General features: G+C 43.4%; 1 protein-coding gene across 1 annotated transcript in view; it reads right to left on the reverse strand.

Annotated features, from left to right (window-relative positions):
• The window catches only part of LOC131408990 (tripartite motif-containing protein 43-like), a 5,766-nt gene extending 4,179 nt beyond the window's left edge, over positions 1-1,587 (reverse strand). Inside the window, exons 1-2 of the mRNA XM_058546211.1 lie at positions 1,177-1,587; positions 429-504 (exon numbers count right to left, since the gene is read on the reverse strand). Coding sequence (XP_058402194.1) covers positions 429-504; positions 1,177-1,587 — 487 coding nt within the window. The remainder of the gene's footprint in view (positions 1-428; positions 505-1,176) is intronic.
• Positions 1,588-11,655: the final 10,068 nt, after the last annotated feature.

Below are 11,655 nucleotides of genomic sequence, written 5' to 3' on the forward strand. Positions count from 1 at the left end.
GACATGATCTTTAATTTCCAGAGTGTCTGACATACAGAAATCTCTGCCTGCAGCACCCATGGATTTTTAACACCTACTCGTCCTTCAGAACTCCAATCGGTTTTAAACCTGAGAAATTTTGCCTGAGATGCTGAATGATGGTTACTGAATTGTCCAAATTGCTCTATGTGCCTCCATCTCAGCCTGTTGCACATTATTCTGAGGGTTCTCTTTTTGTACTTACTGATTATATCAGTGTCTAAAAATCCTAAGAGGCATGTTACCTCAGGTTGAAAATGAGATGGATTACTTTTCCTGTTGTTCAACCCATTCACAGAATTTCATGACACGTGATGATTCCAGCTCAAATTATTAATGGATTAGTGTCTAGCACGTCTATCTCAACCTGATTCAGAGGGAAATACTTACCATCCAATGTAAAGATATACTGCCATCTTTATCGAGATTTCTTTGGTTTTCTTGCATCTTTTCCCATAAAGACCTCATTTGCTTGGAAACCTTCTCCTGTAAAAGAACCATGAATTTTAGCACCAGAGAAGCAAAGAGACTTGGGTTTCAGACTCCAGATAATGGAGAGAGTCAAGGGATGTTGGACAAAGTACTTTAGGGAGAGTGAAAGGATCATCAACATTTGCCTGTTTGCCCTCACACATGATCCATTTGAGGAGATTTCAGACCCTAGAGCCACACAATGCGAGGTAGTCCATTCATTGGCCTTGGAAACTGATCAGGATTTTACTTAGCATAGCTAATCATCAGAGAGTGTGGCGTCTTGCCTCAGAACTGGGATCTAGTGATGCTCGTTCCTTGCTAATTTCAATTTACTTTATCCTACAACTTTATCCAGAATTAGTGAAAACGTATTCTAGAGAAAAGCCTCTTTGCCCTTGTGGATTTTATAGCCAGTGAGTCAAAATGAGGGCTTGAGGGCCTTGAGCATGATACTGCACCATCAGAGTAATAAGGACCACTAACCTAATCCCCCTCCCGTTGGATGCAAGCTCCATGAAGGCAGATACACTGGTGGATTTCCTTCACAGCTTCATATTGCTACCCAGATCGGTACCTGGCACTCAGGAAAGAGAGGATTTCCTCATCCTCAGGACCCCTCACACCCTCATACCCTTAGCTGTCCTCTCCTCCAGCCTTCTGAGTGCTCTCAGAGGCATCACTTACCCGGTATTCCTCAGCGGCCTCTTCCACTGAACGGTGACTGTGAGCCTCGTGCTCCTGAGATTCAGAGCAGAGCACACACAGCAGGCTCCTGCTGTCTTCACAGAAGATCTTCTTTGTCTCCTTGTGGGTCCCACACATATGTTCCTCAGAGCTCAGGAATTGCCTGAGTCTGGCTTTTCTGGCAATGGACACCAGATTCTTCAGAAGAATATTGGTTTTGTATTCTGTCTCTTGGGATGGTTTCCTGCACACCGGGCAACAGGCGGGAGTCTCGGCTTTCTCCCAGTAAAGACAGAGACAGGGCCAACAGAAGCTGTGCCCACAGTCTATGGTGACTGGGTCTGTAAGGCAATTCAGGCAGATGAGGCAGATGAGTTCTTTCTGGAAGGCTTGTGGGATGTCCAAGTCCATTTTTCTGAGGGAAGAAAATCAGAGCAGTTCATCCTCTGTCCTGGAGACACAAAGCTCTAAGCAAAATTTGACTCAGGTTGTGACTCAATAGTATACTGTGTCTGGAGCAGAACAGGCTCGATTTTGCACGTGACACAAATGGAAAACTGAGACATAAAGAGAGCTCTCAAGATCTGTAGAAATCTTTCTTGGCTGCCTAACAGACACTATCCACCTCCAACCCCCTTTTCATCTGGCATAAAAAGAACTCCCATTTTTCTGAGGTCTTAGAGTTTGACCTAACGTATAGCTCCAGGTAGTGGTCCTGAATGCTCTAAAAATCCATCGTAATGCTCAGCACCAGGCATCTAGGTAGCAGAGGATGTTTGACTAAGCTTGTATTTTCACTATTTCATGTCGTTGTCAGGCATTTCTCCTCGGATGTTCTTTTTTATCTCAATCTCAGAACCCACATCCCTAATTTTCCCATTTTCTTCTTCCAAAACACTTTCTGAATCCATTAAGAGTGAAGGAAGAGGAAACCACACATTGTGGAACTGGATCTGATTCTCTCCAGGATCTACTCCCACGAATACACCAATGTGTTGAATTCGCCCTCCTGTCTTTATTATCTATACCTCTCTAATCAAAGGAACCCAGAATTGAAGAGAATGCCTATATCTTCCAAGTCTTTAAAACTATTAAGCACCCCTTCACAGTGTGAGAAGAAATAATTTGGATGTAATCATAATAATCAGCACCAAAAAAGAAATCATGCTGTTTAAAATTTATGTTGCTAAAAAGTGGGGTCTTCACGTCTATACTACTTAAATACAGACATCCCTCAAATTTCTCACGTTTCTCTATGGTCACTCGCGTCACTTGTCTGCCTGCCCAAACACTTCCGAGCTTCTTAAACATTTAAGTCAGATAACTCATGTTTCCTAAGAGACAATATTTACTTCACTTTAAAACAATATTTTCCTCCAATCATTGACTGCATTATCTAGTTACGCGTTATAGAATGTTATCTCTCTTGTGTGTACAGGCATGCGCCACCATTAGAGTAGACTGTAATATGTACTACGTAAGGAATCAAATACTATTAGTTTTTGTTTTTTAGGATCTACACCAAGCACAAAACAACAAGATATCTGGTAACCACTCTCTGAGTGCTTATAATGTACAGGAACGGCTAAGGGATGTAGAAAATAAGAAAACTAAAATTAATCATCATACTAATTCCAACATCCTCACCAAGACAGGATGACAAAATAGGAATGGAATCATTTACCCTAAGCTGGCAAACAACATCAGTTCATAGAAACAACCTCAGTTCGATGATAAATGAAAATTAGGAAATTATGTTTTCCTTTGGAAAAGTTACAGCAACCCCTCCGCGGTAAACTATGTACTCACCTAAGGAGCCTGTCTATGGTCTGATGGATACTTGCTCTCGAAGTGGTGCGAGGATGTCAGCTCAGGGGTCAAGCCGCCAAGTGTGGGAGTGGGAGCTCTCAGAAGTCTCTGCAGCCCGGTGAGTTCCAAACACACCCTCTCTGTTCTGGAGAAGAATGAGTTTGGCTCCTGGACTCTCCTTATATTGAGTCTCTGAAGACCACGCCCATTTCTTCCAAATCCATTGCATTTCAGAGGTCCTCAGATGGGCGTTAATACAGGTGGTTGGATCTTCCGACTGGAGGAAAAGATTGAGTTAACACCGTGGCTAATCTCCATAAACAAAATCTCTGCAAACATAATCTCATCAAGAGCCACAGATTTTACAACAACCGACCCTCAAATGCCACCCTCCTACCTAAATCCTGGACATCCAAGTTGTTATTTTTAACTTACAAAAAGGGTAGAAAGCTGGTGATTTTAGCAAATGTCTTTGAGAACTTGAAAATGTGTTTCCTGAGGTTTGTTGAAATAGGTTGTGTCATGGAAGAGGGGCTGTATTTGGCTGACTATTATATTGTATTGACTGATTTTTGCATTTTAATGGAAGACTGGAATGTAGGAACCTCTCTGGCCACCACTCCAGAATGGAGACTTTTCCTGCCCCTCACACTCCAGATCAAGCAAGAGCAGAACAGGAGATTCTCTGCCTGGCGCTCCCCGACAAAGCTCCGGGTGGGGGCGGACAGTAGGGAAAGGATGAGAAGCCCCAGTTCAGAAAGCCCCGGGCCAGGGTGGGGAAGAGGCGTTGTATTCATGTAAACTGGCATTTATATCAACTTATGTCTCAATCCATTTAGTCCACAACTTACAGGGGGCAGATATTTTCCACCTTCCACTCGAGAGAAAACCTCCTTCCTAGTTACCTTGTGCTCCAAATATCCTGCATCCAGTCACGGAAAACCAAACTGGGGATGGTGAGAAATCAGCTCAGACCTCGGCACAAGGGTCCTGAGAGTACCGCCTTGGCCCCAGCCCAGAGACCCCTTTGGGTCAATGTAATTTATAACTTGTGTTGACACAAAACAGAAACAACAACGTTGAAAATATTAGAAAAAAACACTTTTTTAAAGGAATAACTCAAATCCCTACTCAGTCAAAACTTGATAACTGAGTCTGGATACTTCCCTTTTCCGATGTATTTCCCACCAAACAATCAGCTTGGGAATAGAGTTTTTGGAAGGGGTGGGAATTGTGACCTGCTCTTTAAATCTATCAAAATATATGTGTATATATGGGGCTGGCCCGGTGGCGCAAGCTGTTAGGTGTGCGCGCTCCGCTGCGGCGGCCCCGGGTTCGCTGGTTGGGATCCCGGGCGCGCACCGACGCACTGCTTGGCAAGCCATGCTGTGGCGGCGTCCCATATAAAGTGGAGGAAGATGGGCACAGATGTTAGCCCAGGGCCGTCTTCCTCAGCAAAAAAAGAGGAGGATTGGCGGATGTTAGCACAGGGCTGATCTCCTCACACACACACACACACACAAAATATATATACATATATATATATATATATATATATGTGTGTGTATATACATTTCAAGTGAATGATGCTCGTAAGCGTTTACAAATTTGCTTTTGAAAAATGATCTCGAATTCCAAAAGCACAACCACTCTCTCATGGAGGCCCTCTATGGGTAAAAGCAACCCCAAGGACTTTATTATCCAATTCTTAACCGTTTTCCCTAGCACCCTCGTTTCCTCAGTGAGGCATGGAAATATAGGTTAATTAACACGATAATATGTCTTTTTCCAAAACATTCATAGAGTGTTTCTGGGAATGATGACATTAAAGTGATTTCATCGTATCGCTCTGTTTTTGTGTATTTTACAAAACGGCGGCAGGCACCAAAACCCAGGCACAGGACACGTGCACGTGCTCCTCTCCAGGAGACGCTGGCGCTCCGCACCTCTGCAGAGGGAGAGCGTGCACACGGCGCTGGCCCTCCGGGTCTCAGGAGAGGATTACAGTGGGCCCCCACGTGTGTGTTTCATTAGACGTCTGTCCCTCAGACAGCAGCCTTGAAGCTAAGCGAGGTTAAGCTCTCCAGTTTAAGATGAAGAGAAGGGGCTTTACTTACATCTGCGTAATCCCTTCACAGTAGCGCTTAGATTAGAGTCTGAATAACTAGAAGCTGTGTGCGGGCTACAAAACGGCTGCCGCCCTCACTCCCTCCCTGTGGTTTAGCCCAGACAAGCCAGCAAGTCAAAAAACCGTCACGAGGTTATGCGACATTACGTTTAAGAAATGCAAAAATAGATCTCTTTGTTCCGCCCTAGGTTTACCACAGAGGAGCACCCACAGAGTGAATGCCCTGGATATACACTCTCTAACTCAATCACTTGATCGTTTTGGTGAACATTTCTGATTGTATTGGTAATAAATTGAACTTTTGCCCTCTAAGATCACTCACTGTGAACGTGACTGATATCGATGAATTTTTATTTTTAATTTTGTATCATTCAGTACGGTGCATTGTCTTGCAGTGGTTTTTGTTGTCAGGTGAAAGCATTTGTTTTAGAATATTAATAAAATCCATTAGTTAAAAACATACAAGATATCATGAACTAAATCAGTAATTACAGAATACTGTCGCTTACATAACACGTTAATAATATGCAGTTTATTTTTTTAAATGATACCCCATATTTCAGAACATTTATTTCCTAATTAGCTATTTAGCTACTGAAAATGCTACGAAATGCACCCTATGAGTCCAGGGCTGAGCCTCTAAGGGCGCAGCACACACTGCAGGCAGATCCGGTCCCTGTGTGGACACTCAGTCCACCTCCCTCCTGTGTCCAATCTCTTAAGGACACACCAGGATTCCTTAGCACCGCCAGTCCCTTCTGCACTGCAGGTGTTTTGAAAGTTCTTAGAGAACCGCTCATTGAACGCCCTAAATTCCCTCCTGCTCCCTGGGACCTGGCGACTCCTGGGGACTTTTCAGGCTTGGTGGATCTGGAGCCTTTCCTCAGAGCCTTCAAAGGTTCAGGAGCACATGAAAGAGGGGAGTCCCTGTCGTACTCCAAGTCCCTAGAGGCCTGTGTTTGATGAATTGCTGCTCTCTCTTTCTCTCTCTCATGCCTTTTTGGGTCCTTGGCCTGGTCAACTGGGAACCTCCCTCAGCCACAGCCTCAGTGAAAATGCAGGGATTTCCCTGGGAGGCTGGGCTTCCTGGAAGATGGCCAGGAGGTCTCCGTTGTCCACCTGAATCGGAATCTGGGTTGTTGGAACCAGAATTCCTCCAGCCTGCATGAATTCTGGAACCCGAGGTAGATTCTAACCTTTCTTTTGAACTCTTCTACTCGTTTTCTGGAACCCTGGGAAGAAGCTGGGTGCTGAGAATGCCTACTATGACCTGGCTACAGGGTCCTGAGAGCCACCCTCTGCCCTGGATCCCAGATCACAGACCTCTGAGGGAAGACCTCAGTGGTGCCTGTTCATTTGCACAGCTCCTACCAGGTCCGAGAACCAACTCTACCCTAATATCCTCAAAGTGTTCCCATGGCTTGACTTAATACTTTAAGTGAGGCAGTTTTTATTTTTCAAAATACCATCATAAAGCTAGATGAAAAGCACTGCTATTTAATTTTAAAGGGTAACATAATAAAAACAGTGAAATCTATGTATTTGAATCTAATACAATATAATTAAAAAACAAAATAAAGCCAATTGATTTAAGACACTGCACACTGGACCATAAGTTCCTGAAAGAAGAGAATAGAATTGTTTTAAGACAGTCCACATAATCTTTAAAAGAAGAACAATATTTATTTCTATTGTTTCCTGTCTTTTTTTTTAAGTTATCATATGCAGAAATAAGCCCTGGTTATGCTACTAAAACGTCAATTTTCTCACTCACTGGTATAATCTAGTTCATTTTGGGGTCAAGTGTTTATACCAAAGTAATTAATCTATGGTATTTTTAGCCTCCTTAGGTCTTCAAAAAGAAAAGAAATGTAATTTTGTTCTACAAGAACTAAATAATAAAAATAATAAATGAATCCGCATCGATCAGTATCATTTTTTCGTGGAAAGGTGATTTTTACACTATCTGTAACACCAAACACGGCCATCACAGCTGTCTCCAGCCACAGATAGCACTTCAGGAACTTGAGGGTGCTCTATCAACCACTGGCTAGGATACTGGAACACTTAGCTGCCAACAGATAGCAGATGACAACACTGAGAAGACAGGGCCACTAACACAGATTGTCTCCACTGCCCTCCCCGCCCCCCCCAGGGGGAAATTTGCTGTGGTTCCTTTGGAGCTGGGAGTCAAAGCCCCGACACAGCCAGGGACAGGAGACAGAGGTGCTGAGTTGTTCCTACAGGCTCCTCGCCTCTGCAGCAACCAGCAAAGGAACTTGGACTTTGGTCCACAGTAGAGATGCTAGTAGAGCTGCCCAGTGGAGGTGTGTTCAAGTGGAGGGAGTGTGCAGTGTGTGCTGCGCCCTTAGAGGCTCAGCCCTGGACTCATAGGGTGCATTTCGTAGCATTTTCAGTAGCTAAATAGCTAATTAGGAAATAAATGTTCTGAAATATGGGGTATCATTTAAAAAAATAAACTGCATATTATTAACGTGTTATGTAAGCGACAGTATTCTGTAATTACTGATTTAGTTCATGATATCTTGTATGTTTTTAACTAATGGATTTTATTAATATTCTAAAACAAATGCTTTCACCTGACAACAAAAACCACTGCAAGACAATGCACCGTACTGAATGATACAAAATTAAAAATAAAAATTCATCGATATCAGTCACGTTCACAGTGAGTGATCTTAGAGGGCAAAAGTTCAATTTATTACCAATACAATCAGAAATGTTCACCAAAACGATCAAGTGATTGAGTTAGAGAGTGTATATCCAGGGCATTCACTCTGTGGGTGCTCCTCTGTGGTAAACCTAGGGCGGAACAAAGAGATCTATTTTTGCATTTCTTAAACGTAATGTCGCATAACCTCGTGACGGTTTTTTGACTTGCTGGCTTGTCTGGGCTAAACCACAGGGAGGGAGTGAGGGCGGCAGCCGTTTTGTAGCCCGCACACAGCTTCTAGTTATTCAGACTCTAATCTAAGCGCTACTGTGAAGGGATTACGCAGATGTAAGTAAAGCCCCTTCTCTTCATCTTAAACTGGAGAGCTTAACCTCGCTTAGCTTCAAGGCTGCTGTCTGAGGGACAGACGTCTAATGAAACACACACGTGGGGGCCCACTGTAATCCTCTCCTGAGACCCGGAGGGCCAGCGCCGTGTGCACGCTCTCCCTCTGCAGAGGTGCGGAGCGCCAGCGTCTCCTGGAGAGGAGCACGTGCACGTGTCCTGTGCCCGGGTTTTGGTGCCTGCCGCCGTTTTGTAAAATACACAAAAACAGAGCGATACGATGAAATCACTTTAATGTCATCATTCCCAGAAACACTCTATGAATGTTTTGGAAAAAGACATATTATCGTGTTAATTAACCTATATTTCCATGCCTCACTGAGGAAACGAGGGTGCTAGGGAAAACGGTTAAGAATTGGATAATAAAGTCCTTGGGGTTGCTTTTACCCATAGAGGGCCTCCATGAGAGAGTGGTTGTGCTTTTGGAATTCGAGATCATTTTTCAAAAGCAAATTTGTAAACGCTTACGAGCATCATTCACTTGAAATGTATATACACACACATATATATATATATATATATATATATATGTATATATATTTTGTGTGTGTGTGTGTGTGTGAGGAGATCAGCCCTGTGCTAACATCCGCCAATCCTCCTCTTTTTTTGCTGAGGAAGACGGCCCTGGGCTAACATCTGTGCCCATCTTCCTCCACTTTATATGGGACGCCGCCACAGCATGGCTTGCCAAGCAGTGCGTCGGTGCGCGCCCGGGATCCCAACCAGCGAACCCGGGGCCGCCGCAGCGGAGCGCGCACACCTAACAGCTTGCGCCACCGGGCCAGCCCCATATATACACATATATTTTGATAGATTTAAAGAGCAGGTCACAATTCCCACCCCTTCCAAAAACTCTATTCCCAAGCTGATTGTTTGGTGGGAAATACATCGGAAAAGGGAAGTATCCAGACTCAGTTATCAAGTTTTGACTGAGTAGGGATTTGAGTTATTCCTTTAAAAAAGTGTTTTTTTCTAATATTTTCAACGTTGTTGTTTCTGTTTTGTGTCAACACAAGTTATAAATTACATTGACCCAAAGGGGTCTCTGGGCTGGGGCCAAGGCGGTACTCTCAGGACCCTTGTGCCGAGGTCTGAGCTGATTTCTCACCATCCCCAGTTTGGTTTTCCGTGACTGGATGCAGGATATTTGGAGCACAAGGTAACTAGGAAGGAGGTTTTCTCTCGAGTGGAAGGTGGAAAATATCTGCCCCCTGTAAGTTGTGGACTAAATGGATTGAGACATAAGTTGATATAAATGCCAGTTTACATGAATACAACGCCTCTTCCCCACCCTGGCCCGGGGCTTTCTGAACTGGGGCTTCTCATCCTTTCCCTACTGTCCGCCCCCACCCGGAGCTTTGTCGGGGAGCGCCAGGCAGAGAATCTCCTGTTCTGCTCTTGCTTGATCTGGAGTGTGAGGGGCAGGAAAAGTCTCCATTCTGGAGTGGTGGCCAGAGAGGTTCCTACATTCCAGTCTTCCATTAAAATGCAAAAATCAGTCAATACAATATAATAGTCAGCCAAATACAGCCCCTCTTCCATGACACAACCTATTTCAACAAACCTCAGGAAACACATTTTCAAGTTCTCAAAGACATTTGCTAAAATCACCAGCTTTCTACCCTTTTTGTAAGTTAAAAATAACAACTTGGATGTCCAGGATTTAGGTAGGAGGGTGGCATTTGAGGGTCGGTTGTTGTAAAATCTGTGGCTCTTGATGAGATTATGTTTGCAGAGATTTTGTTTATGGAGATTAGCCACGGTGTTAACTCAATCTTTTCCTCCAGTCGGAAGATCCAACCACCTGTATTAACGCCCATCTGAGGACCTCTGAAATGCAATGGATTTGGAAGAAATGGGCGTGGTCTTCAGAGACTCAATATAAGGAGAGTCCAGGAGCCAAACTCATTCTTCTCCAGAACAGAGAGGGTGTGTTTGGAACTCACCGGGCTGCAGAGACTTCTGAGAGCTCCCACTCCCACACTTGGCGGCTTGACCCCTGAGCTGACATCCTCGCACCACTTCGAGAGCAAGTATCCATCAGACCATAGACAGGCTCCTTAGGTGAGTACATAGTTTACCGCGGAGGGGTTGCTGTAACTTTTCCAAAGGAAAACATAATTTCCTAATTTTCATTTATCATCGAACTGAGGTTGTTTCTATGAACTGATGTTGTTTGCCAGCTTAGGGTAAATGATTCCATTCCTATTTTGTCATCCTGTCTTGGTGAGGATGTTGGAATTAGTATGATGATTAATTTTAGTTTTCTTATTTTCTACATCCCTTAGCCGTTCCTGTACATTATAAGCACTCAGAGAGTGGTTACCAGATATCTTGTTGTTTTGTGCTTGGTGTAGATCCTAAAAAACAAAAACTAATAGTATTTGATTCCTTACGTAGTACATATTACAGTCTACTCTAATGGTGGCGCATGCCTGTACACACAAGAGAGATAACATTCTATAACGCGTAACTAGATAATGCAGTCAATGATTGGAGGAAAATATTGTTTTAAAGTGAAGTAAATATTGTCTCTTAGGAAACATGAGTTATCTGACTTAAATGTTTAAGAAGCTCGGAAGTGTTTGGGCAGGCAGACAAGTGACGCGAGTGACCATAGAGAAACGTGAGAAATTTGAGGGATGTCTGTATTTAAGTAGTATAGACGTGAAGACCCCACTTTTTAGCAACATAAATTTTAAACAGCATGATTTCTTTTTTGGTGCTGATTATTATGATTACATCCAAATTATTTCTTCTCACACTGTGAAGGGGTGCTTAATAGTTTTAAAGACTTGGAAGATATAGGCATTCTCTTCAATTCTGGGTTCCTTTGATTAGAGAGGTATAGATAATAAAGACAGGAGGGCGAATTCAACACATTGGTGTATTCGTGGGAGTAGATCCTGGAGAGAATCAGATCCAGTTCCACAATGTGTGGTTTCCTCTTCCTTCACTCTTAATGGATTCAGAAAGTGTTTTGGAAGAAGAAAATGGGAAAATTAGGGATGTGGGTTCTGAGATTGAGATAAAAAAGAACATCCGAGGAGAAATGCCTGACAACGACATGAAATAGTGAAAATACAAGCTTAGTCAAACATCCTCTGCTACCTAGATGCCTGGTGCTGAGCATTACGATGGATTTTTAGAGCATTCAGGACCACTACCTGGAGCTATACGTTAGGTCAAACTCTAAGACCTCAGAAAAATGGGAGTTCTTTTTATGCCAGATGAAAAGGGGGTTGGAGGTGGATAGTGTCTGTTAGGCAGCCAAGAAAGATTTCTACAGATCTTGAGAGCTCTCTTTATGTCTCAGTTTTCCATTTGTGTCACGTGCAAAATCGAGCCTGTTCTGCTCCAGACACAGTATACTATTGAGTCACAACCTGAGTCAAATTTTGCTTAGAGCTTTGTGTCTCCAGGACAGAGGAATGAACTGCTCTGATTTTCTTCCCTCAGAAAA

Source organism: Diceros bicornis, chromosome 7 (assembly GCF_020826845.1).
Source record: "Diceros bicornis minor isolate mBicDic1 chromosome 7, mDicBic1.mat.cur, whole genome shotgun sequence".
NCBI lineage: Eukaryota > Metazoa > Chordata > Mammalia > Perissodactyla > Rhinocerotidae > Diceros > Diceros bicornis.